We start from the raw sequence: 26,989 nt of genomic DNA, 5'->3' as shown, positions 1-26,989 counted from the left end.
TGTACTTTTCAGCATTTATGAATAATGTTGCTATGAACATTTATGTACAAAGTTTTGTGTGGACATATGTTTTCATTTCTCTTGGGTGTATACCTAGAAGTGGAATTGCTGGGTCATATGGGAAATCTATGTTTAATTATTTGAGAAACTGCCAAACTTTTTCATAGTATCTATATTATTTTACTTGCCCATCAGCAAGTCTGAGGGTTCCAACTTTTCTATATCCTCACTAATGCTTGTTATTGTCGATCTTTTTTGTTATAGCCATCCTAGTGGGTGTGAAGTGATACCTCACTGTTGTTTTGATTTGCATTTTCCTAATGACTAATGATGTTTTATTTTTTTTTAATGATGTCGAGAATGTGTTATTGAATCGTATATGACCTAAGTTTTGTGTCATTCTTTCATTCACTCAATAAACATTTATCAAGCATCTTCTTGGTGCCATACCATAGAAAAGAAGAAATGACAGTTCATCTCTTGTAACTGTGGTGTCTTAGTCATCTAGTGCTGCTATAATAGAAATACCACAAGTGGATGGCTTTAATAAAGAGAAATTTATTTTCTCACAGTCTAGTAGGCTTCAAGTCCAAATTTAGGGCATCAGCTCTAGGGGAGTCTTTCTCTCTCTGTCAGCTCTAGAGGAGGGTCCTTGTCATCAATTTTCCTTTGGTCTGGGAGCTTCTCCGGTCCTGGCACTGCTTTCTTGGTGGTATAACTGCCCCCTGCCCCCACCTTTCTGCTTCTCTCTTTTATATCTCAAAAGAGACTGGCCGAAGACAATCCAATCTTGTAGATTGAGTCCTGCCTCATTAACATAACTTCCACCTATCCCACCTCATTAACATCATAGAGGTAGGATTTACAACACATAGGAAAATCACATCAGATGACAAAATAGTGGACAGTCACACAATACTGGGAATCATGGCCTAGACAAATTGATACACATATTTTGGGGGGACACAATTCAGTCCATTACATGTGGGTGAGAAAATAGCACCTGGTGGGTTTTAGTGGTGAGAAAATGAGCAAATTCTGTTCTGATTCCTTGTTTTCTCACTGAAATAAGACGCAACGTCATCAGCTGAGAATGAGGAGGGACCGAGGAAGTGTTGATGTTAATTGAAGAATGAAAGTATATCTAAACAAAAACTAAAAAAAAGTCATAACTAATTGAGATTCAAATAATGTATCATATATTTATTTTTTACTTTTAAAAATTGTTATAAAAATAGTATGCATCAAAATATATGAAGGATAATATAATGACCACCTGGGTGTCTACCATGTAGGTGAAGAATAACTTATTGCTGATAACGGTTGAAAGTCTCTGTGTAACTCTGCCTTGTGGTAGCCGACTCCACGCTTACCCTGAAATTTATCTTTACTCCCTTGCTTTTCCTTGTTTTACTACACACATGCACACACACACACATACACAGTTTCCTAAGAGCATCCTGCTTAAAATTGTATGGCTTTAAAATCTGTATATATTTTGTCTCACTGCATGCATTTTCCTACAATTTTGCTCCTATAAAACATGGTGCTGTAAACACTGATATACACGTATCCTTGCGTACATGAGCAATCGTTTCCATCATGTACAAAATTAGATGGTGACTTTCTCAGTAACAGAGCATGTGTATTTTCAACTTTACAAGTTAACGCAGAATTTCTCTCCAAAGAGGTCTTACTAATTTGCACTCTTACCAACAGTTTGTAATTTTTTCTTTTTTTGCTCTTGACGTTTGCCAGCACTGGCTATCATCAAGCATTTTAATGAAAAATGGTGTCTCTAGCCTGCTTGTCACTTTGCCCAAATTTATTGTCCACTCTCATTATATGTTATTATGCATATTCTATGTTATATATATTACATGTATTATTAAATATATGTTATATACTTTGAATGCTAACTTTTGTTGGTATGTGTGTCTCAAATATACCCTCTAATCTTAAAACTTGTCCTATCACTTTTTAAATAATGCCTTCCACTGACAGAAATTTTAAACATTAACTTGAATATTGGTATGTTGTTTAAAAAATTCATTCCAACTTAGAGTCATGAAAATATGTCTTTTTTTTTCCTCTGACAGTTTTGTTTTTCACATTTAGATCTTTAATCCATCTGCAGTTGGTTGTTCTATATGGCAAAAAGTTGGGACATATTTCCCCCATATGGATAATCAATTTCCCAGAGCCACATGTTGAAAACTGTATCATTTTCCCGTTGATAGGCATACTTCTTCTGTCACTTGGCTTGTTTTCTTGCCCTCTATTTTCTTCCAATGGCCTATTTTTCTATTTCTGGTGTTCTGTTAGGTTTAGAGTTGAATTGTGTCTTAGGTTGATTTCAGATCGATTGATTCTGGAGGCCACATTCCTTAACTGGGTCCCAGCTCTGTTCTCTGGTTGTGATTCCCCAATCTATTGTTTTCCACAGTTTTTGATGCCACCTTCTGGAAGTTTCCTTCTTTTTTGTTACCTCTTTGGCCATTTCTGAGAAGCTTATTGGAAAAGATGCCTTTGAGTAACGTCTTCCTTCCGCTTTCTTCCTGAAGAAAAATGGGGGCTCAGAGATCTTTTAAAATTTTGAATAGTCTTAGAATTTTTTCGAGACTGCTGCTTTTGCCAATTAAATTGTCTCAAATAATTTGTGGGTTTCCTATATATTTGATCTGTTTCCCCTTTTTGTACCAAAAGCCATTCACACAGTTCTTTCAAGACATGCCTCTCACTCTGTATTTAATTGTTAGTTATTGTTTTTAGGTGCCATTGAGTCCATTCCAAGTCATAGCAATGCTATGTACAACAGATCGAAACACTGCCTGGTCCTTCGCCATCCTCACAATTGTTGTTATGCTGGAGCCCATTGTTGTAGCCACTGTGTCAGTTCATCTCATTGAAGGTCTTCCTCTCTTTTGATGACCATCTACTTTACCAAGCATGATGTCTTTCTCCAGGGACTGGTCCCTCCTGATAACATGTCCAAAGTACATGAGATGCTTCTAAGGACCATTCTGGCTGTACTTCTTCCAAGACAGTCCATAATATAGTCAATATTCTTCGCCACCACCATAATTCAGAGAAGTCATTCTTCTTCAGTCTTCCTTATTCATTGACCAGCTTTTGCATGCATATGAGGTGATGGAAAATATCATGGCTTGGGTCAGGCACACCTTAGTCCTCAAAGTGACATCTTTACTTTTTAACACTTGAAAGAGGTCTTTTGCAGCAGATTTGCCTAATAAAAAATGTCATTTGATTTCTTGACTACTGCTTCCATGGGTGTTGATTGTTGATCCAAGTGAACAAAAACCCTTCACAACTTCAGTATTTTCTCTTTTTATTGTGATCTTGGTTATTGGTCCAGTTTTGAGGATTTTTGTTTTATGTGGAGGTAATCCATACTGAAGGCTATATTCTTTGATCTTCTTCAGTAAGTGCTTCAAGTCCTCTTCAGTTTCAGCAAGCAAGGTTGTATCATCTGCATATTGTAGGTTGTCAATGAGTCTTCCTCCAACTCTGATGCCACGTTCCTCTTCGTATAGTCCAGCTTCTCAGATTATTTTCTCAGTATACAGATTAAGTATGGTGAAAGGATACAACCCTGACTTTAAACCACTCAATATCCCCTTATTCTGTTCAAACAACTGTCTCTTGGTCTATGTACAGGTTCCTCATGAGCACAATTAAATGTTCTGGAATTCCCATTCTTCACAGTGTTATCCGTAATTTGTTATGATCCACACAGTTGAATACTTTTGCATTCAATAAAACACAGGTAAACATCTTTCTAGTATTCTCTCTTTCAGTCAAGATCCATCTGACATCAGCAGTGATATCCCTTCTTCCAAGTCCTCTTCTGAATTCAGCTTGAGCTTCTGTCAGTTCCTAGTCAATGTACAGCTGCAACTGTTTTTGAATGATCTGCAGCAAAATTTTACTTGAGTGTGATATTAATGATATTGTTCGATAATTTCTGCATTCTGTTGGATCACATTTCTTTGGAAAGGGCACAAATATGGATCTCTTCCTTTGGTTGGCCAGGAAGCTGTCTTCCAAATTTCTTGACATAGGGAAGCAAGCACCTCCAGCGCTCCATCCATTTGTTGAAACATCTCAATTGTCTGTTGGATCAGCTTCCTTTGGAATGGGCACAAATATGGATCTCTTCCATTTGGTTATCCAGGAAGCTGTCTTCCAAATTTTTGATATAGAGAAGTGAGCACCTCCAGTGCTCCATCCATTTGTTGAAACATCTCGATTGGTATTCAATCAATTTCTGGAGCCTTGTTTTTTGACAATGTCTTCAGTGCAGCTGGGACTTCTTCCTTTAGTACCATTTGTTCTTGATCATATTCTGCCTCCTGAAATGGTTGAACATCAACCAAATCTTTGTGGTACAGTGATTCTCTGTATTCCTTCCATCTTCTTTTGATGCTTCCTGTGTGCTTCAATATTTTCCTTGTAGAATCTTTTCACTATTGCAACTCAAGGCTTGGATTTTTTCTTCTGTTCTTTTACCTTGAGAAATACTGAGTGTGTTCTTCCCTTTTTGTTTTCTAACTCCAGTTTTTTGCACATTTCATTATAGTACGTTGTTTGTCTTCTTTAGCTGCCCTTTGAAATCTTCTGTTCAGGTCTTTTACTTCATCATTTCTTCCATTTGCTTTAGCTACTCTATATTCAAGAGCAAGTTTCAGAGTCTCTTCTGATACCCATTTTGGTCCTTTCTTTCTTTCCTGTCTTTTTAATGACTTTTTCTTTCTTCGTGTACGATATCTTTGATGTCACTCCACAACTTGTCTGGTATTTGATCATTAGTATTCAGCATGTCAAATCTTTAGATGGTCTCTAAATTCAGGTGGGATGTACTCAAGTTTATATTTTTGCTCTCGTAGACTTATCCTAATTTCCTTCAGAGTCAACTTTGATATGCATATGAGCAACTGATGTTTTGTTCCACAGTTGGCCTCTGGCCTTGTTCTAATGATATTGAACTACTCCATTGTCTCCTTGTACAGATTTAGTTGATTTGATTTCTGCGTATTCCATCTGGTGGGGTCCAAGTGTGTAGTAACCATTTTCAGGTATTTGGAATGAAGAAGTCCATGGTCTTGCAAAATTCTGTCATGCAATCTCCAGCATCATTTCTATCACTAGTGTCATATTTTTGAGCTACCAATCCTTCTTTGTTTCCAGCTTTCACTTCCAATCACCAGTAATCATCAGTGCATGTTGGATCAATTTCAGACTGCAAAAGTTGGTAAAATCTTCAATTTCCTCATCTTTGGCATTAGTGATTGGTGGGTAAGTTTGAATAATAATCGTATTAACTGATCTTCTTTGTGGTCATGTGGATATTACTGTATTACTGACATTGTACTTCAGGATAGATCTTGAAATGTTCTTTTTGAAAGTGAATATGATGCCATTCATCTTCAATTTGTCATAGTAGATGGTATGATTGTCTGATTCAAAATGGCCAAACCGGTCCATTTCAGATCACTAATGCCTACGATATTGAGCTTTTTAACAACTTCCATATTTCCTAGATTCATACTTTATATGTTCCATGTTCTGATTATTAATGAATGTTTGCAGCTGTTTCTTCTCATTTTTAGTCATGCCACATCAGCAAATGAAGGTCCCCAAAGCTTGACTGTATCCATGTCATTAAGGTTGACTCTACTTTGAGGAGGCAACTCTTCCTCAGCCATATTTTGAATGCCTTCCAAGTTGAGGGGCTCATTTTCCGGCACTATACCAGACAATGTCTGCTGTTATTCATAAGGTTTTCATTGGCCAGTTTTTTCAGAAGTAGACTGCCATGTCTTTCTTCCTAGCCTGTCTTAGTCTGGAAGCTCCACTTAGACCTTACCACCATGGGTGATCCTGCTGGTGTTTGAAATACCAGTGGCATAGCTTCCAGCATCACATCAAGACACAAGCCCTCCCAGTATGACAAGCTGACAGACAAGTGCAGTATATTTAATTACTGATACATAAATGTATGAAACAGCATCCTGAATAGGCATCATCTTAATTTTTTTTCAAGGTCTTTATAACAGGTCTTATAGCCACATCACTGATTTCTTCTATACCCTGAGGAATTGCTTTTCTGTCAGTGCCATGAATTTAATCTTCACACAGGCTTTATGTTAATTTAAAAATCTTTAGCTTGCTGGAAATGTTGGAGATGAGGAATTCAGCCAGACTCTTAATATTCCCTCTAAATTTTGCTTGCAATCTGACTAGTTCTTTTCTGAACTCATCTACTTCTTGAAGAAAGTTATCATATGTCACCAAAATCATGTAGGCGATATTTACAATATTTTTCTTAGAGGCTTCTTGCCCAAATTCAAAAAGTTTATTAGGTACATTTTCTATTTGCCAAATTACTGTTGATGATAGTTTTGCCAAATGCTTTAACACCACATAACACTGATCTGCATTTTTGCAGCCTTCCATATTAATTTTCTCACTTTTTTTTTTTCACGCCCACTTTGGGAAGCTTTCCTAACAAAAGTAAACAAGGAGTAGGATCTAAATTTTGAGAATTGACCTTATTGAGTCGTTTTATTGCTGGTGTTTCCTCTCTAATACACAAAGCTCTCTTTTTCTTCTTTTTTCCTGGTGCTTTGTATAAATTATTTGCTATGGGTGTAAAAGATAATTTACTTTCTTCACCACATAAATATGGATGGATTCTAATCAGCAGGATGGCCAATTTTTTAAAAATAAACTTTCCAAAGTTAACCACCTTAAGCAGTCTAAACTGAAGCTATCGTATGTTCTCCCACTCCATTTATAATTGATATTATGGAAGGTTTGTGCTGGCAAAGTTGAAAACTTGGTAGTAAAGCTTGAGAGCCATAAGCAACTGTGAACATTTTGAAAAAAAAAAAAAAAGCAATGTTCTCCTTTATATTATTCATATTACATTTAAAACATGTTGACTAGTAATATATAGATTGTTCCAACTTTTTCACTTAATGTTGTATGAAGATTTTGAGAAAGAAAAATATGCTGATGAGTGGATGTCATTAAAGCTAAAACAAAATTATTTGGGAACTCCTTCCAGTTGGTAGTATATTGGCTTTGGTAGCTCACACCAATTACTCAAGACAAGCACATGCTAGTGGGAAAAGAGCTTTAACTGTCTGCTTGCATTACTTTCTTTAATCTCTAACTCAAGTGTAATTTATGGATTATTTTAGGATTATTATCACGTTGAAACATTTAATGTGTTTTTGTACCAGGATTATGTGTTCCAAAATTTTCTTTCTGTGAACTGGAAGGATTAAAATAATTTACTCAAAAGCTTAAGAGTGTGTAAGAAATATTTCATTATTCAAAATCCTCCGATATGACCCTGAATGTTGTCCATGAACCATTTACATGTTTTTTTTAGTTAGACAAAGATATTACATAATTCAGGACCCCTGATGGCACAGTGGTTAAAGAGTTCAGCTGCTAACAGAAAGGTTGGTGGTTTGAACCTACCAGCTACTCCAGGGGAGAAAGATGTGGCAGTCTGCTTCCTTAAAGACTTATAACCTTGGAAACCCTGTGGGGCAGTGCCGCTCTGTCATATAGGGTCACTGTGAGTCATAATCGATTCAAAGTCAGTGTGTTTGGTTTTGACTCACATGTATCATTCCAGCAGGAGATAAAGATATTGATCAAACAATTACAAGTGTGATAAGCATTATGAAGAAGAATGAAGGATATTGTGAGAGAATAAACAAGGGAGTCCTACCCCGTATGAGGTGTCAGGAAATGTTCCCATTAGCATGTGGCCAGACCGGTCCATTTCATATCACTGATGCCTAGGATATGGAGCTTTTTAATGACTTTCAATTTTCCTAAGAGTTGGCCTGGCCGAAAGCAGGAGGTGAGGTGAAAGCATTCCAGGAGAGAGCAGGGCATGATGGGTGAATTGAAAGAAGTCCAGAATAGCAGGAAGTAGCAATAAGAGATGAAAGGAGAAGGTAAGGAGGTAGACAGAAGCAAGATCATGAGAGAATTTGAACATCTTTTCAAGAACATTGACCTTTCTTATCCATAAGTGATAGGAAGCTACTGTAGTAAGAGGGTGACCTCATCAGATTTGCTTTATTGAAAGATTTCTCTTGTCCTTTGAAAAAGGGAGTTGAGAGGGTGGATTTGAGAGGTATGGTAGTGGTAGTACAGGACATGAATGGTGGTGGCTTGAATTCTGGGCAACCTGATGATATATTTGGGAGGTAGACTTGCCAAGATTTGATGTTTGCTACAGCTTCAGGATTTGAATAAAAGACAAAATTAAAGATGACTCTTTTTTCTTAGGTTTATGAATACAAGTAACTGAGTCCAGAGCTATAACATGTACTGAGACAAAAAAAATTGGGAATAATGGGTACATTTTAAAACTTGAGATGCCAATGACATATTCAAGGGGAAGTACTGTTATTTTAATAGTTCATTGTTTTTAGTCTGTCCCTTTTGTGATTTTAAAATTTGACAATATTTTTTGCGACTTTTTTTGAATCCCTGATTTTATTAACATCTACATTTTTAAACTTTTTAATGACTTTTTTAAAGTATCTGTGACTTTTTCCCATTTTAATCATTTTTATTATGATGAATAGCCCTCTAATTTTTAAAATTAATTTTATCTTAGTTAAAAATGAAAAGCAGCAAGGTTAGGCATCCAGAGGTTAGCTAGGAGATTATTTTATTTCTTAATTGAAGGAGATTATTTATATTTTCACCTGTAGTTGGAGCTTCAGTTTTTGATGGTAGATCTTCTTATCCTTCCTTGTTTCTCCTAAAGTTTAATCCCTATTTTTAAACGTGGCTATTTAAGACCAGTAATTCTGTACATTTTTTCAACTAAAATGCATTGAGAGCCTAGAGTGTGCTAGACACTACTCCTAAATTAAAAATAAGACCATTTCCTGTGATAATATAACCTGAACTTCTGAATGACTATATCATCTTATTTGATGAATTGGCCGGGTCATTTTAGAGAACACAAACACAAACTCCTAAAGTCTGCCATATGCAACTCCTGAACATAGAAACATATTTCCCTAATTGCAGAGAAGGATTCCTCTTGAAGAATGACCCTCACTGGATCTCCTCAAGAAGTCCCTGGGTGGTACAAATGGTTAACACGCTCAATGGCTATCTGAAAGGTTGGAGGTTTGAGCCCCCACCCAGAAGCGTCTCTGAAGAAAGGCCAAGTGATCTACCTCTGAGAGGTTATAACCATTGAAAACCCTATGGAGCACAGTTCTAATTTGATACACATGGGGTTACCATGAGTTGGAATCAGCTTGACAGCAACTTTTTTTTTAAGATCTCTTGAAAAAAAGGCAAAGAGGTGAATCAATGATTTTTGTTAGACTTCTGTTTATATTAGCCCACTTTTAGCATAAATATCAATAACCTGATTCTTCTTTCATCCAGTCAGAGCTATAAATTACATTTCTTAGAGTATTGATTTCCTCACTTGTTTCCCTATTAAAAGCAGTAAGGAAATAGAATTTTTTTTTTTTTTTTAAGAGAGGTAGATATATCTTTACTTCCTGTTCTGTCCCCCAAGCGTGAAATCTAGTCCTTTTTTGTATCATGGGAAGAGGTAAGTTTACCCTAATGTTAATGAAATTTAAGCTCTAAAACTTTCTTCATGGGAAGTTATGTGGAAATTATCATTCCTATCACACGCAAGCAAAGTTTTGCTGAAGATCATTCAAAAACGGCTGCAGCAGTATATCGACAGGGAACTGCCCAGAAATTCAGGCTGGTTTCAGAAGAGGATGTGGAACCAGGGATATCATTGCTGATGTCAGATGGATCCTGGCTGAAAGCAGAGAATACCAGAAGGATGTTTACCTGTGTTTTATTGATTATGCAAAGGCACTTGACTGTGTGGATCATAACAAACTATGGATAACACTGAGAAGAATGGGAATTCCAGAACACTTAATTGTGCTCATGAGGAACCTTTACATAGATCAAGAGGCAGCTGTTTGGACAGAACAAGGAGAAACAGATTGGTTTAAAGTCAGGAAAGGTGTGCATCAGGGTTGCATCCTTTCACCATACCTATTCAATCTGTATGCTGAGCAAATAGTACAAGAAGCTGGACTATATGAAGAAGAATGGGACATCAGGATTGGAGGAAGACTCAAACAACCTGCATTATGCAGATGACACGACCTTGCTGAAAATGAAAAGGACTTGAAGCACTTACTAATGAAGATCAAAGAACACAGCCTTCAGTATGGATTGCTCCTCAACATAAAACAAAAATCCTCATAACTGGACCAATGAGCAACATCATGATAAACAGAGAAAAGGCTGAAGTTGTCAAGGATTTCATTTTACTTGGATCCACGATCAACAGACATGGAAGCCGCCGTCAAGAAATCAAATGATGCATTGTATTGGGTAAATCTGCTGCAAAGGACCTCTTTAAAGTGTTGAGAAGCAAAGATATCACTTTGAAGACTAAGGTGAGCCTGACCCAAGCCATGGTATTTTCAGTTGCATCATATGCATGTGAAAGCTGGATGATTAGTAAGGAAGACCAAAGAATTGATGCCTTTGAATGTGATGTTGGCAAAGAATATTGAATGTACTATGGACTGCTAAAAGAACGAACAAATCTGCCTTGGAATAAGTACAACCGAATGCTCCTTAGAAGCAGGATGGCGAGACTACATCTTACATACTTTGGACATGTTGTCAGGAGGGATCAGTCCTGTTTTGTTCTGTTGTACATAGGGCCACTATGAGTCAGAACCAACTCAAGGGCACCTAACAACAACAACAAGAACAACCTTGAAATGTGTTCAAATAGTCATTCGTGAAATTTGCAAGAGTGAGATGTTATAACTGTAGTCAGATCACTAAGATCACTGAATATTTTAAGTCCAACTCCATCTCTCTCACAATTCTGTTGTGTTGTATAACTCTGGAGGGGCTATGGGTGTATCTGGGATTAGCAAAGGAAAGTTGACCAGGGAATACATTTAGTTGGGGTTTGTAGCATATATTTATGTTATTCACAGTTGCTTCTTGCTTAAGTTATTGCTGGCCAACTTGGTGTAGGAGTAGATTGCAGGAATAGTCCTACCACCCACTGTGCCAAGACATTTGATAGTTGTGTCACAAAGATCCAGGGCAAGAGGATATACAAAGATATGAACATGTCCTAAAGCACCCAACAGTGTACATATGTGGGCCGTGAAGACAAAAGAAATTTATAGTGGTTAGAGCCAGAAGTAAGTCTGTGAAAAAATTCTCCCAAACATATGTAAAATTATAAGAAGAGGGTTCATTTGTTATCAACATCCAGTCAAAATGGAAGTTGTCTCATTTTAGGACTGCTATTATTTTTTTTTTTTACAGGGTATGTGGTATAAAGACACAATATAATTTACTTTGTTTTTATTTGGGAATCACATGAAATGAGACACATATTTTGGTCTTTGTAAGGCACCAAACCGTAGTGATATTGCAGTGGATAAATAGATTTGACACACAGAACACTAATGTCTGAAGACTAGAAGAGTTGTGAGATGACATCAAGTACATCACACATAAAATGTCGTTAAAAAGACAGGAAAGAAAGAAAAGGCCAAAATAGATGTCAGAAGAGACTCTAAATTGCTCTTGAACATAGACTAGCTAAAGTGAATGGAAGAAAAGATGAAGTAAAAGAGCTGAATAAAAGGTTTCAAAGGGAGGCTCAAGAAGACAAAGTAAAATATTATAATGAAAGGTGCAAAGATCTGGAGTTAGAAAACCAAAAGAGAGGAACACACTTGGCATCCGAACGCTTAACCACTGTGTCAATACATGAACACACACACACACGCATATATATGTATATATAGGAGAGATTTTAAATATTTCAATCATCAGCAATGAAAAATGTTTACTCTTGAGTGGGCTAATTTCTATATAAATTACATTTCAATATTTTTGTTGCATAAGGAGGCAATTGAAAGAATATTCAATCTGAAAATGTGGGAGAAAGAACTTTAGGAGCGTTTGAGGCAATTAAGATGCTTATTGTATTAAAAAATATACCTCCAGGTTCATACAGAGTTTGTATTGTGTGTCAGGCAGTGTTCAAGCTAATTGGCGTACATCAAAGATCAAAGCAGACTAATGTCTCCTGACCTCGTGGAGCTTACATTCTAGTATGAAAAGATGAACAATTACAAATAGAAATAATTCATAATTTTATAGGATATTAAAATTCGTTACTAGGAAAAAGGAAAAAGTTTAATATAGAAGAATTACTCTTTAAAAAAACTTTATCAAATAATTGCAGTTGATGTTCATGTGTAAGTCTGAGAATTGTGTATAAAACAGAACACATATAACTCTGCTAAATGCATTTGGATACATCTTATTGTTATTATTCCTGTTTTTGTTCACGAATTATTTTAGAAAGTAGAAAAAAATCAACTGTATAGCAATCTAACAATCTTATTTTGTATGACTGAAATTTATTTTACATCTAATTTAAGTTACACAAATTAAGTGATGTAATTTAAGCTTTTTCACAGTAACCTTAATGTTGGTAAAAGAGGCTGTTAAAAAGTACTGCATTTAGGCGACATCTCTGTTACTTGAAAACTTGAACCAAATTCCAATATTGTGATACATTTATATGAGAAATTTCATTTGTAGTCTAGTCTAATTCTTCCTGCAGTTTCTCGTTTCTACTTTAGAAAGTTATTCCCTGACTCTAAAACAAATGAATGTTTGCAAATATATTTATATATTTCTAAAGAATAATTAGGGTTTTCAAAGTTTATCCCTGAAATTTTAAATGAATTATTTACCCATGTACTTGAAAATAATTTTAGAAACATTTTGCATTCAGTGTACAATTTTTAAATTTCTTTTTCCATAAACTGATCTTTTGGTGTGTATTATATGTGGTGTTAAGAATGTCTCTCTTCAATGAAATACTTTCATAAAGATTTATGAAAATACATTTACTTGGCTTAACTAAAATGTAAGGAATATAACCCAAACCCTTTGCCACTGAGTCCATTCCAATTCATAGAGACCCTATAGGACAGAATAGGACTGCCCCATAGAGTTTCCGAGGAGTGCCTGGTGGATTTGAACTGCTGACCTATTCGTTAGCAGGCATAGCACTTAACCACTACACCACCAGGGTTTCCTCAAAGAAAAATATGCCATTCTAATCTATTACAAGTAAATAGACTATATTCAAGAATTTGTAGAGCTATAACATCTTCAAAAATGAAAGTACACTTTGCCTTCATCTTTTCATCAATATTAGAATGGTAGGTATAATCAGAGCTTTGTACTTTAGGAAAAATAAACATAGTAGAGGCTTGTTTTTCTACCTGTAAAATATTTACTTCCTAACTCCTCTGACCCTGTTTGCAGCTCTTTGTATTTACATTGCCCGTCAACTGTTTCTCACTGAATTTCTGCTGCCAGCTGGAGTTAAATATGCTGAATACCAAACCATTTCTCCTTCTCTGTGTGCTCTACTTTCTAACAGCAGTGGCATCATTGTATCTAATTTCTTAGTATGAAACCAAAAAGTTATTTCTGATTCTCTACACTTCTCAACTTTTTTTATCATACTCAACCCTATATCCTATTTTTTCTTTTCATTTGCAGTGCCTAAACCCACTCATTTCTGTTGTTGTAATAAGCAATTTCTTTGTCCCAATTCTTGTTATCCACTGTTGAGCAAATACAATAGCAAGGCAATTCTCCAAGCCCAATTCTGCCCTGTTATATAAATACAATTGATAAGATTGGACTAATTATCCAACCTGTTTAATGTACAACCTGTAAACTAATACTTTATAGGAGGAAAATCTGTATCATCAATTTCCTGTTCTTTTACTCTGTCCATATGTCTTCGTCATCTAGTGCTGCTATAATAGAAATACCACAAGTCGATGGCTTTAACAAACGGATTTATTCTCTCACAGTGTAATAGTCTAGAAGTCTAAATTCAGGGTGCTAGCTCCAGGGGAAGGCCCTCTCTCTCTCTCTGTTGGTTGTGGGGGATGATCCTTGTCACCACTCTTTCCCCGGATCAAGCTGCCTCTCGGCACAGGAACCCCAGGTCCAAAGGACACACTTTGCTCCTGGTGCTGCTTTCTTGGTGTTATGTCTCTCTGTTCTCTTTTCTGTTTTGTATCTTAAAAGAGATTGGCTTAAAACACAACCTTATCATTTACAAAGAAAAAAGTCTCAGCACAAAAAAGTAAGTGGAAAAATGAAATTGTCAACAACACACATAAAAAGGCATCAAAATGACAATGCTAAACAAATAAAAAAAAATTAACTTATCTATAATTACGCTGAATGTAAATGGACTAAATGCACCAATAAAGAGACAGAGAGTCTCGGACTGGATAAAGAAACACGATCCGTCTATATGCTGCCTACAAGAGACACACCTTAGACTTAGAGACACAAACAAACTAAAACTCAAAGGATGGAAAAAATATATCAAGCAAACAATAAGCAAAAAAGAAGAGGAGTAGCAATATTAATTTCTGACAAAATAGACTTTAAAGTTAAATCCACCACAAAGGATAAGGAAGGACACTACATAATGATTAAAGGGACAATTGACCAGGAAGATATAACCATGTTAAATATTTATGCACCCAATGACAGGGCTCCAAGATACATAAAACAAATTTTAACAGAACTGAAAAGTGAGATAGACACCTCCACAATTATAGTAGGAGACTTCAACACACCACTTTTGGAGAAGAACAGGACATTCAGTAAGAAGCTCAATAGAGACACGGAAGACCTAATTACTACAATCAACCAACTTGACCTCATTGACTTGTACAGAACTCTCCACCCAACTGCTGCAAAGTATACTTTTTTTCTAGCGCACATGGAACATTCTCTAGAATAGACCACATATTAGGTCATAAAACAAACCTTTGCAGAATCCAAAACATCGAAATATTACAAAGCATCTTCTCAGACAACAAGGCCATAAAAGTGGAAATCAATAACAGAAAAATTAGGGAAAAGAAATCAAATACTTGGAAACTGAACAATACCCTCCTGAAAAAAGACTGGGTTATAGAAGACATTAAGGAGGGAATAAGGAAATTCATAGAATGCAACGAGAATGAAAATACTTCCTATCAAAACCTCTGGGACACAGCAAAAGCGGTGCTCAGAGGCCAATTTATATCGATAAATGCACACATACAAAAAGAAGAAAGAGCCAAAATCAGAGAACTGTCCCTACAACTTGAACAAATAGAAAGTGAGCAACAAAAGAATCCATCAGGCACCAGAAGAAAACAAATAATAAAATTAGAACTGAACTAAATGAATTAGAGAACAGAAAAACCATTGAAAGAATTAACAAAGCCAAAAGCTGGTTCTTTGAAAAAATTAACAAAACTGATAAACCATTGGCCAGACTGACTAAAGAAATACAGGAAACAAATAACCTGAATAAGAAGTGAGATGGGCCACATCACAACAGACCCAACTGAAATTAAAATAATCATATCAGATTATTACAAAAAATTGTACTCTAACAAATTTGCAAACCTAGAAGAAATGGAGGAATTCCTGGAAAAACACTACCTACCTAAACTAACACAATCAGAAGTAGAACAAATAAATAGACCCATAACAAAAAAAGAGATTGAAAAGGTAATCAAAAAACTCCCAACAAAAAAAAAGCCCTGGCCCGGATGGCTATACTGCAGAGTTCTACCAAACTTTCAGAGAAGAGTTAACACCACTACTACTAAAGGTATTTCAAAGCATAGAAAATGACGGAATACTACCTAACTCATTCTATGAAGCCACCATCTCCCTGATACCAAAACCAGGTAAAGACATCACAAAAAAAGAAAATTACAGACCTATATCCCTCATGAACATAGATGCAAAAATCCTCAACAAAATTCTAGCCAATAGAATTCAACAACATATCAAAAAAATAATCCACCATGACCAAGTGGGATTTATACCAGGTACGCAAGGCTGGTTTAATATTAGAAAAACCATTAATGTAATCCACCATATAAATAAAACAAAAGACAAAAACCACATGATCTTATCAGTTGATGCAGAAAAGGCATTTGACAAAGTCCAACACCCATTTATGATAAAAACTCTCAGCAAAATAGGAATTGAAGGAAAATTCCTCAACATAATTTTTTATACATAGCCAACAGCCAACATCACTCTAAATGGAGAGAACCTGAAAGCATTTCCCTTAAGAACGGGAACCAGACAAGGATGCCCTTTATCACTGCTCTTATTCAACATTGTGCTAGAGGTCCTAGCCAGAGCAATTAGGCTAGAGAAAGAAATAAAGGGCATCCGGATTGGCAAGGAGGAAGTAAAATTATCTCTATTTGCAGATGACATGATCTTACACACAGAAAACCCTAAGGAATCCTCCAGAAAACACTGAAACTAATAGGAGAGTTTGGCAGAGTCTCAGGTTATAAGGTAAACATACAAAAATCACTTGGAGTCCTCTACATCAACAAAAAGAACATCGAAGAGGAAATAACCAAATCAATACCATTCACAGTAGCCCCCAAGAAGATAAAATACTTAGGAATAAATCTTACCAAAGATGTAAAAGACCTATACAAAGAAAACTACAAAGTACTAGTGCAAGAAACTAAAAAGGACCTACTTAAGTGGAAAACATACCTTGCTTGTGGATAGGACGACTTAACATAGTAAAAATGTCTATTCTACCAAAAGCCATCTATACATACAATGCACTTCCGATCCAAATTCCAACGTCATTTTTTAATGTGATGGAGAAACAAATCACCAACTTCATATGGAAGGGAAAGAAGCCTCGGATAAGTAAAGCGTTACTGAAAAAGAAGAAGAAAGTGGGAGGCCTCACTCTACCTTATTTCAGAACCTATTATACAGCCATAGTAGTCAAAACAGCCTGGTACTGGTACAACAACAGGCACACAGGCACATAGACCAATGGAACAGAATTGAGAACCCAGGTATAAATCCATCCACATATGAGCAGCTGATATTTGACAAAGGCCCAGTGTCAGTTAATTGGGGTAAAGATAGTCTTTTTAAGAAATGCTGGCATAACTGGATGTCCATTTGCAAAAAAATGAAACAGGACCCATACCTCACACCATGCACAAAAACTAACTCCAAGTGGATCAAAGACCTAAACATAAAGACTAAAACGATAAAGATCATGGGAGAAAAAATAAGGACAACCCTAGGAGCCCTAATACAAGGCATAAACAGAATACAAAACATTACCAAAAATGATGAAGAGAAACCAGATAACTGGGAGCTCCTAAAAATCCAACACCTATGCTCATCTAAAGACTTCACCAAAAGAGTAAAAAGACCACCTATAGACTGGGAAAGAATTTTCAGCTATGACATCTCCAACCAGTGCCTGATCTCTAAAATCTATATGATTCTGTCAAAACTCAACCACAAAAAGACAAACAACCCAATCAAGAAGTGGGCAAAGGATATTAACACGCACTTCACTAAAGAAGATATTCAGGCAGCTAACAGATACATGAGAAAATGCTCTCGATCATTAGCCATTAGAGAAATGCATATGAAAACTACAATGAGATTCCATCTCACTCCAACAAGGCTGGCATTAATCCAAAAAACACAAAATAATAAATGTTGGAGAGGCTGTGGAGAGATTGGAACTCTTATACGCTACTGGTGGGAATGTAAAATGGTACAACCACTTTGGAAATCTATCTGGCGTTATCTTAAACAGTTAGAAATAGAACTACCATACAACCCAGAAATCCCACTCCTTAGAATATACCCTAGAGAAATAAGAGCCTTCACACAAACAGATGTATGCACACCCGTGTTTATTGCAGCTCTGTTTACAATAGCAAAAAGCTGGAAGCAACCAAGGTGTCCATCAATGGATGAATGGATAAATAAATTGTGGTATATTCACACAGTGGAATACTACGCATCGATAAAGAACAGTGACGAATCTGTGAAACATTTCATAACATGGAGGAACCTGGAAGGCATTATGCTGAGTGAAATTAGTCAGAGGCAAAAGGACAAATATTGTGTAAGACCACTAGTATAAGATCTTGAGAAATAGTATAAACTGAGAAGAACACGTACTTTTGTGGTTATGAGGTGGGGAGGGAGGAAAGGTGGGAGAGGGTTTTTTATTGATTAGTTAGTAGATAAGAACTACTTTAGGTGAAGGGAAGGACAATACTCACTACATGGAAGGGCAGCTCAACTGGACTGGGCCAAAAGCAAAGAAGTTTCTGGGATAAACTGAATGCTTCAAAGGTCAGCGGAGCAAGGGTGGGGGTTTGGGGACCATGGTTTAAGGGGACTTCTAAGTCAATTGGCAAAATAAGTCTATTATGAAAACATTCTGCATCCCACTTTGAACTGTGGCATCTGGGGTCTTAAATGCTAACAAGCGGCCATCTAAGATGCATCAATTGGTCTCAACTCATCTGGATCAAAGGAGAATGAAGAACACCAAGGTCACACGATAACTATGAGCCCGAGAGACAGAAAAGGGCCACATGAACCAGAGACTTACATCATCCTGAGACCAGAAGAAATAGTTGGTGCCCGGCCACAATCGATGACTGCCCTGACAGGGAGCACAACAGAGAACCCCTGAGGGAGCAGGAGATCAGTGGGATGCAGACCCCAAATTCTCACAAAAAGACCATACTTAATGGTCTGACTGAGACTAGAGGAATCCTGATGGTCATGGTCCCCAAACCTTCTGTTTTCCCAGGACAGGAACCATTCCCGAAGACAACTCATCAGACATGAAAGGGACTGGACAGTGGGTAGGAGAGAGGTGCTGACGAAGAGTGAGCTACTTGTATCAGGTGGACACTTGAGACTGTGTTGGCATCTCCTGTCTGGAGGGGGGATGGGAGGACAGAGAGAGTTGGAAGCTGGCAAAATTGTCACAAAAGGAGAGACTGGAAGGGCTGACTCATTAGGGGGAGAGCAAGTGGGAGTATGGAGTGAGGTGTATATAAACTTATATGTGACAGTCTGACTTGATTTGTAAACGTTCACTTGAAGCTCACTAAAAGTTAAAAAAAAAAAAAACCCACAACCTTGTAGATTGAGTCCTGCCTCATTAACATAACTGCTGCTAATCCCACCTCATTAACATCATATATACAGGATTTACCACAGGAAAGTCCCATCAGATGACAAAATGGTAGACAATCACAAAATACTGGGAATCATGGCCCAGCCAAGTTGACAGATATTTTTGGGGGACACAGTTCAATCCATAACGCCATATTAACATCCAGTTGTCTGTTAACCCCCATCTTGCCCATTCAAGCAATTATGTTTACCATTTTTTCAGACGTATTACACAGATGAAGTGATTTGAATACAATCTGCTTCCTGAAATACTTGTGTTTGACTTTACCGCAACTAATAAAAACGAAGTACATTCACTTTCTATGCACAGAATATTATGGTTTAACTGAGTTACCTCCTAATTAATTTCATACAATAGGTCCTGTTATTCCCATCATGGCTATTTTACGGTTGAAGAGGATGAAATTCAGAGAAAAAGTAACATTTCAAAGCCACACAGGCTGCAACTGATTGAAGCTGTGTGTTTATAAATTTGTTGATTCTGCAACTCTCGCTTCCCTAATCCAGTTTTAAAAGTAAATACGGATTTAAAATTTAACAATATTGTTCTTAATTTTAATCCTTGTACTTCAGGTAATGCAGACTTTTGGCAGATGCGTATGCCTATTCAGTTATTTTAAAACAGTAATTTAATTGCGCGATTTCACAGCTGAATGCCCTTGTGCTACCTTGATTTCCTGACTCTTGGAACATACACACAGGAGGAGTTCCGATTAGCTGCTAAGTCATACAAACACTGTTAAACCTTTATTGGCTGCATTTTTATTGCTTGGATAAATACTCTTCAAATAAGTTCTAAATTATATTTCACTATTTGTATGGTAATTGTAAATTATCTATTTTGTGGTATTGCATTTATATCGTGTGTTGTATTTGATTGTTTTTGTGACTTGTAAAAGACTCATAAGACAAGGTTTCAGTTTTTAAGGAATTGTTCAAGACCCTTATAATATTAAAAATTATAATTAATTTGAGCAGGGCCTGTGTTGCTCAGATCAAGAAGTTTTAAAAAATATGTTTTTTTCTCATTATAATACAAGTACATGTTTATCATAGACTTTTTAAAAATAGGGAAATGCAAAAAGAAATAAAAATTACCTGTAGTCCTCCCATCCAGATAAAACCACTATTAAAATTATAATTTTGTACACCATTGTTTCCCCAGTTTATCAAGCAGTACCTGGCTTACAGTAGGTCCTAATAATATTGGAAAATGAGGAAGTGAATGAATAAGTGAAGGAATGGCATATATACACCCATATGAATTTTTTAAACAAAAATTGGATTATACTACTGATACTGCTTTTTTTAACGTACACTTTTTCCACTTACCAAAATATCCTTAGCAATTATATGCATTCAGATTTCTCGTACAATATTATTTAAATAACTGCATCGTATCCAAGCCTGTGAAAAAAGATTACTTTCAAATAACTTGAATTAGCACATCATACCTGCCATTGCTGTTGTCCTGCTTCAGACCTCCTAGTGGATTCCTAAAAGTCCAAAATGCTTTTGAACTGGGGACAATGCACGTTGCCAGTCCTGTGTCCCCTTGCTCCTGACTCCTGGTCCCACTCTAGACTCGTACTGAGAAATCATTTCCCATTTCTGGTCAACGCCAAGCTCCTTCCCTGTAGGGGCTGTGCAGTGCTCACTGTGTGCCACAGGTGCTCTTCCTGCTCCTCTTCATGCACACATTCAGCCTGAAGATCCAAAACAGATTTCACTCCTGGTTCCTCTCCTAGTGACCTTTAGTAATTAACGTAAATTACTCAGAGTAAGTCATCTGGTAGAGATTGAGAGAACTTTAGTTTTAAGTCGATTCAGAAAGAAAAGGGGAAGCATGTGGATTCGATCAAGCAGCCAAAACTCCAGACAAGATTATTTCCCTGGTATCCTGTTAACAGGAATAAACACTACAACAACACATTCTTTTTTCCTCTTCAGGAAACATTGGCTTTTAATTCATCTCTTCTGCGACCCCGTGTGATTGGAGAATGGATTGGTCGAGAAGAAAATGATGCCGATCCATTAGCTGCGGAAATGCTGCAGCCCCCAATTCCAAGAAGTAAGAATGAACAGTGGGAAAGTGAAGACAGCAGCTCTAGCCCTGCAGGAAGGTGAGATGAGATGTCTTCTAAGATTCTGAATATGGCCAGTAATTAAAAAGTGAAGGCAAAATAAGTCCAAGTGCATGATTTTGATGTAATAACTCTTAGTAATTTCATATGGGGAATCTTGTTGGGCTCCACAGAGGATAAAAATTAATTTTTTTTTTTTTTGTTGAAATGACAGTGTTAGACTTGCTGGTGGGTTTCGGTTTAGATTTTTTCTTCACATTTAACTAAATAAAGAAATAATTTGAAGGAGATAAGCTGTTGATCAAGAACTGCTATAATATTTGACAGGGTGTGAGTGGAGTCAAGAATTTGGGAAGAAGGAATTCGGATTTGCCAGAGAGGGGTAGTTAGGCAATAAGGAGAAGAAAACTCTTAAAAGCATAATAGAATATACAAGGCAGAGTTAACTTGAAATGTAATCAGAGAAATACTGGTTTAGAACTATTTACATTTGGAGTTGGAAATTATGATTGAATATAATTACTAACTATTTCTTGGCTTAATTTTTGAAACTATTATGACTTGTGAATTTGAAAGTCCATTTTCTCTCATTTTACTCAGATCTGTCATGCTCAGAATGGTGAGGGAGATTTACCTTAATTGTCAGCAAGCTGGTAGAGGTGGGGATAACGTTGCAATGTCCTGATCATGTTTATTAGAAAAAGTATATTCAGAATAACTTTTTTTTTTTTTGTAATACCAACCAAGTGGATGAAAAGCAAAATAAAAATGAAAACTTCTACAAGGAAGTTGGAGGTGTGGCTTTTATGAGTTTGTAATAGCTGATTTAAATACATACTCATAAATTGAAATGTGACAGAGCTAAAAAACTTTTTGTGACTGCTATTAGCTGACCATGACAGAAGAATTTTTCTTATGCATAGCATAGCAACAGTAATTTGATATTTTTTATGTTAAATTTAGCAGCTGGCAACCAGTAACTATTCTTTCTCAAGGAGAAAATTGTATTTTCTACAATGTAATAGCTTTCAGGGGTTCTTTGCTTTGACTTATCACTTGGCTGGAGGGAGGGGAAATTCAGAATACTCATTAGTGTGCTTCAGGCATAGAGAAGATTGATTCTATTTGAGAAATAACTTTTAAGTTATTTAAATAGTTGAGGTGCCCTGTATAAGGAGAAGAAAAGCATTTTTAAAAACCCATTTACCTTCTTTTGTGAAATGCCAGATCCATTTCAGCTGTCAGTGAGGGCAATTTTATTTTTAATACCAGACTTATGAAACCCACTAGACCTTTAACTTTATTCACTGGTAGATATTTAGTTCTTAAATATAAAATAGAGAATGTCAACTTTCATTTTGCTTTCATTTAGTCATAATAATAACCAGAACTATTTATTGAAAATGTTAGTGTGTCAATTTTCCTCCTAGTTTTTGTTAGTTTGATTGTCCAATAAAGAGAAATGTTTTCTGCAATCCTGGTTGAGCTCTTTACCCAGAAAACTCAGTCCATGAAGATCTCCCTCTAATATTTGCTTTGAAAAGTTCTTTTAAGTTTCACTTTCCTTTATGTTATGAGTCGAGGTGTTATGCTGTGAAATGAATAAAGTGGTGAAATCCTGCCTGGATGCCCCATTTGAATAGAAGAATACATGCATATTTGAATTAAACTTAAAGAGTGATGATAAACTTTGGGTTAGTATCATTTTTCTCCCATCTCCTATGACAGAACTGGATTTCTTGCCCCAAATTTATACCAGGGACTCACACAGAATTTGATTTGGATGAATAGGAAAGGATTGGGGAGAGAAATTTTTTAATGACCATAGAGTCATATTAGCTCTTGCTTTTAAATAATAATGCTTTTGTACTATAATTAAGTAGTCTTAAGCATTAGTTGACTGTCTTAGTCATCTAGTACTGCCGTAACAGAAATACCACAAGTGGATGGCTTTAAGAAAGAGAAATTTATTTCCTCATGGTAAAGTAGGCTAGAAGTCCAAATTCAAGGCGTCAGCTCCAGGGGAAGGCTTTCTCTTTCTGTCAACTCTGGAAGAAGGTCCTTGTCCTCAATCTTCCCCTGGTCGAGAGCTTCTCAGGCGCAAGGACCCTGTGTCCAAAGGATGCACTCTGCTCTTGGTACTGCTTTCTTGGTGGTATATAGTATATAGTCCCCAACTGTCTGTCTGCTTCCTTTTCCTTTTATCTTGAGAGATAAAAGGTGGTGCAGGCCACATCCGTTTACACTGGATCGGGGAAGTGACCTGAGTAAGGGTGGTGTTACAATTCCACCCTAATTCTTTTAACCACAGGCAGAGATTATGATTTATAACACATAGGAAAATCACAAAGTGGAAGACAACCACACAGTACTGGGAATCATGGCCTGACCACAAGTTGACACACACATTTTTGGGAGGACATAATTCAATCCATGACCTTCCACTCTTTGGGCCCCCAAAAATCACATCCTTGTAACATGCAAAATACATTCATCCCATCATATCATAGCAGAAGTCTTAACTCCAAGTCCAAAAGCCAAAAATTCCTCTTTATCTGGGAAACCTAGAATACAAGTTATCTGGTTCCAAAGGTGTAGTGGCAGAACAGGCACAAGCTAGGCATTTCCATTTAAAAATGGGAGAAACTGGAGAGAAAGAAGGGATAACAGGCAGCAAGCAAATCAGTAGAACACATTTTATTAGCCCTCAAGACTTTGAAAATAATCCTCTGTTCTCTAGAGCATTTACACAATAGCTCTGCCCTCCAGACTCTAGATGTTGGTCACACTCTCCACATTCTGAGTGGAGGCCCTTCGGCCTTGGGCTTCAGCTCCACTTTCCAGGCCCACTGGGACAGCAACTCTGCTCCCTCAGCTTTAGGCACATCATTCTCCTAGTCCATCTGAGTGGCAACACCACTCTTAGAAACACCAGAGACCATGGCTCCACCCTTTGAAACCCCAGAGGTCCTGGCCATACCTTCTGAGACTGAGACAGCTCAGCTTCTTGTGTTCCTTGTCTTTTCAGCTTCTGCTTCCTGGTTTTTTGGTCTCTTGGCTCTTCAGGCCTCACACCCACATCTGCTTTGCTGGGGCAAGTATTCCAAAGCTCTGTAGCTCTACTGGGAGGTGCCTGGATGCACCCTACTCCATCAGGAAGCCTGCTGCACACAGGCACTCAGCTCTCTGGCTCTGTGGGTCAGCAAGCCTACCTCCACCAATAAGTGCCCAGAGGCATTTCACTCTGCCAGGAAGCCTCTTGCACACAGACACTCAGGTCACTTGCTCCATAGGTCGGCTCCAGTGCCATCTTGCACTGGTCTCCTGGCTCTGCTGCTGCTGGTTCTCTGCTATTGCTGCTTCTCTGTGGCTGCAGGTACTCTGCTGCTCTGGTCCTCTGTGGCTGTCACAACTCTATCCATTCACAGTTTCAAAACTGCTTCCACATTTTAAGCATCTGTTAGAGCAGCACCCCACTCCTGGTACCAAATGTCTTAGGTGGGTTCTCTAGAGAAGAAAAACCAGTAAAGCATATAAATATATACAGAGAGATTTATATCAGTGAAACAGCTCACACGATTTAGGGGTTGGAAAGTCCCAAGTCCTTGGATCAGGATAGAGGCCTTTCCCAATTCACGGAGCCGCAGAAGCTGGCAGATGAGCAGGTCAGAGAGTAGGGCTCCTGCTCACAGGCTGTGATGGTTGAGAAATCCCGGAGGTTGGCAGGCAAGACAACAAGGTTTCTCCTGAGTCACATAGCTCCAGGCGCTGGCAAACCCAAGATAGGCAGGTCGGGGAGCAGGACTCTTGCTCACAGGCCGTGAAGATTGGCAAATCCCAAGATGGAAAGGTAGGCTGCTAGCTCAAGTCCCAAGAACCACAGGTCAGACAGGAGACAGCTACTAGATCCAGAACAAGCCAACAACCTTTGCAAGGCAAGCAGAAAGGAAGTAGGCAGTGGAAGGTGGAGAGATGAAGGCTGAGGAGGCAGTGAGCTGCCACAGGCCCCACCCCCACCTGTACCACTCAGCAGATTCCATCATGGGTGTGATCACGTATCAGATTTTGACAGAGAAGTGATCACGACATTATACAACTGCCAAAACACTGAGAATCATGGCCCAGCCAAATTGACACACAATCTTAACTGTCACTCTGACTAAATTATATTCTGGACTCCTGAGAGAAGAGTCAAGCATGACTTCTATTTTTCTTTTTGTAAATATTTTATTGAGTTTTTGGTGAAAGTTTACACAGCAAATTAAGTTCCCGTTTAACAGTTTCTATACATATTGTTCAGTGATATTGGTTTCATTTTCCACATTGTGTCAGCATTTTCCATATTTCCATTCTGGTTGTTCCCCTTCCATTAATGCAGCTACCTGCTCCCCCTGACCTTCTCATCTCATCTATAAAAAAAAAAAAATAGAGTAAATGTTGGCCGTTTGGTCTTATATAGAGGATGACAATTTTTTTTCTTTTTGAAGGAACACAGGACTCATGGGTGATATTGTTTATTTTATGAGCCAGTCTGTTATTTAGCTGAAAGGTGACTTCCGAGAATAGTTTCAGTTCAGAGTTTAAAGGATCTCAGACTGGTAGTCTCAGGGGTCCCTCTAGTCTCTACTGGTTCAGTAAGTTTGGATTTTTTTTTTTTTTTTGGTTGTTGTTGTTGAGACATAGAGTTTTGTTCTATAATTTTCTCACCTTCTCTCTGGGACCATCTATGCCATCCCTGGTCAGAACGCTCTGTAATTGTAGCCAGGCACCATCTAGTTCTGATCTCTGGATAGATGAGGCCGTGGTTCATGTAGGAAATTAGTCCTGTAGACTATATTCTTCTTTGAGCCTTTGTTTTCCTTCTTTCTCTTTTGTTCCAGATGAGTAGAGACCGATATTTGTATCTTAGAAGACTGGTCACAGCTTTTAAGATCCCAGACACTACTTACATACTAGAATGTAGAACATAAACGTTGTAGCCTTTATTATGCCAATTGACTGAGTTGTTCCCGGAGGCTATGGTCCTGAGCCTTCAAACTCAGTAAACTAATCCTGAGATGTGTTTGGTTATGTCTGGGATGTAGCCATGACTGTGTCCCCTTCATGCTTTATTTTATACACGAATACATGGGCAGCACAAACATGTATATATCTATGCCTACAGATACGCCTGTATATGCATATGTATGTACATACGTATACCTTGCTACACACATATATGCAAATATACCTACCTGTGTAACCACTGCTGTATTTTTGGTTTGTTGGTGCTGTTGTTGCCAAATTGTGTATATGATAGCATTTACTAATAAAGTCCCTTAATCTTGTATATTTCTTATTGTCATCATTTACCTTGGTTAAGTTGTACATACTTTACACCCGTTTGGTATTGCCGTTCCCATCACCAAAAATATCAAGCATCTACTATCCAGGATTGATTCCCCCTCCTTGCCTCTCCCACTCCTGGTAGCCACCAAAGAATGTTGATTTTTGTATGTATACCTATTTTTGTCTTTCTGTAGAAGGGATATCATACAATATTTGTCCTTTTGTGCTTGACTTGTTTCATTCAGCATAATAATGTCCTCCAGAGTCATCCATGCTATAAGATGTTTTGCAGACTCATCATTATTCTTTATAGATGCTTAGTATTCCGTTGTACGTATGTAGCACAATTTGTTTATCCATTC

At 37.4% G+C, this 26,989-nt stretch overlaps 1 protein-coding gene across 1 annotated transcript in view; it reads left to right on the top strand.

The window, feature by feature from the left end:
* The window catches only part of C15H8orf34 (chromosome 15 C8orf34 homolog), a 520,738-nt gene that overhangs the window by 187,686 nt on the left and 306,063 nt on the right, over positions 1 to 26,989 (top strand). The window contains 1 exon segment of the mRNA XM_049853855.1: positions 21,166 to 21,338. Coding sequence (XP_049709812.1) covers positions 21,166 to 21,338 — 173 coding nt within the window.

Source organism: Elephas maximus, chromosome 15 (genome assembly GCF_024166365.1).
Source record: "Elephas maximus indicus isolate mEleMax1 chromosome 15, mEleMax1 primary haplotype, whole genome shotgun sequence".
NCBI classification, from domain to species: Eukaryota; Metazoa; Chordata; class Mammalia; order Proboscidea; family Elephantidae; genus Elephas; species Elephas maximus.
This window is presented reverse-complemented; position numbering and strand designations above follow the sequence as displayed.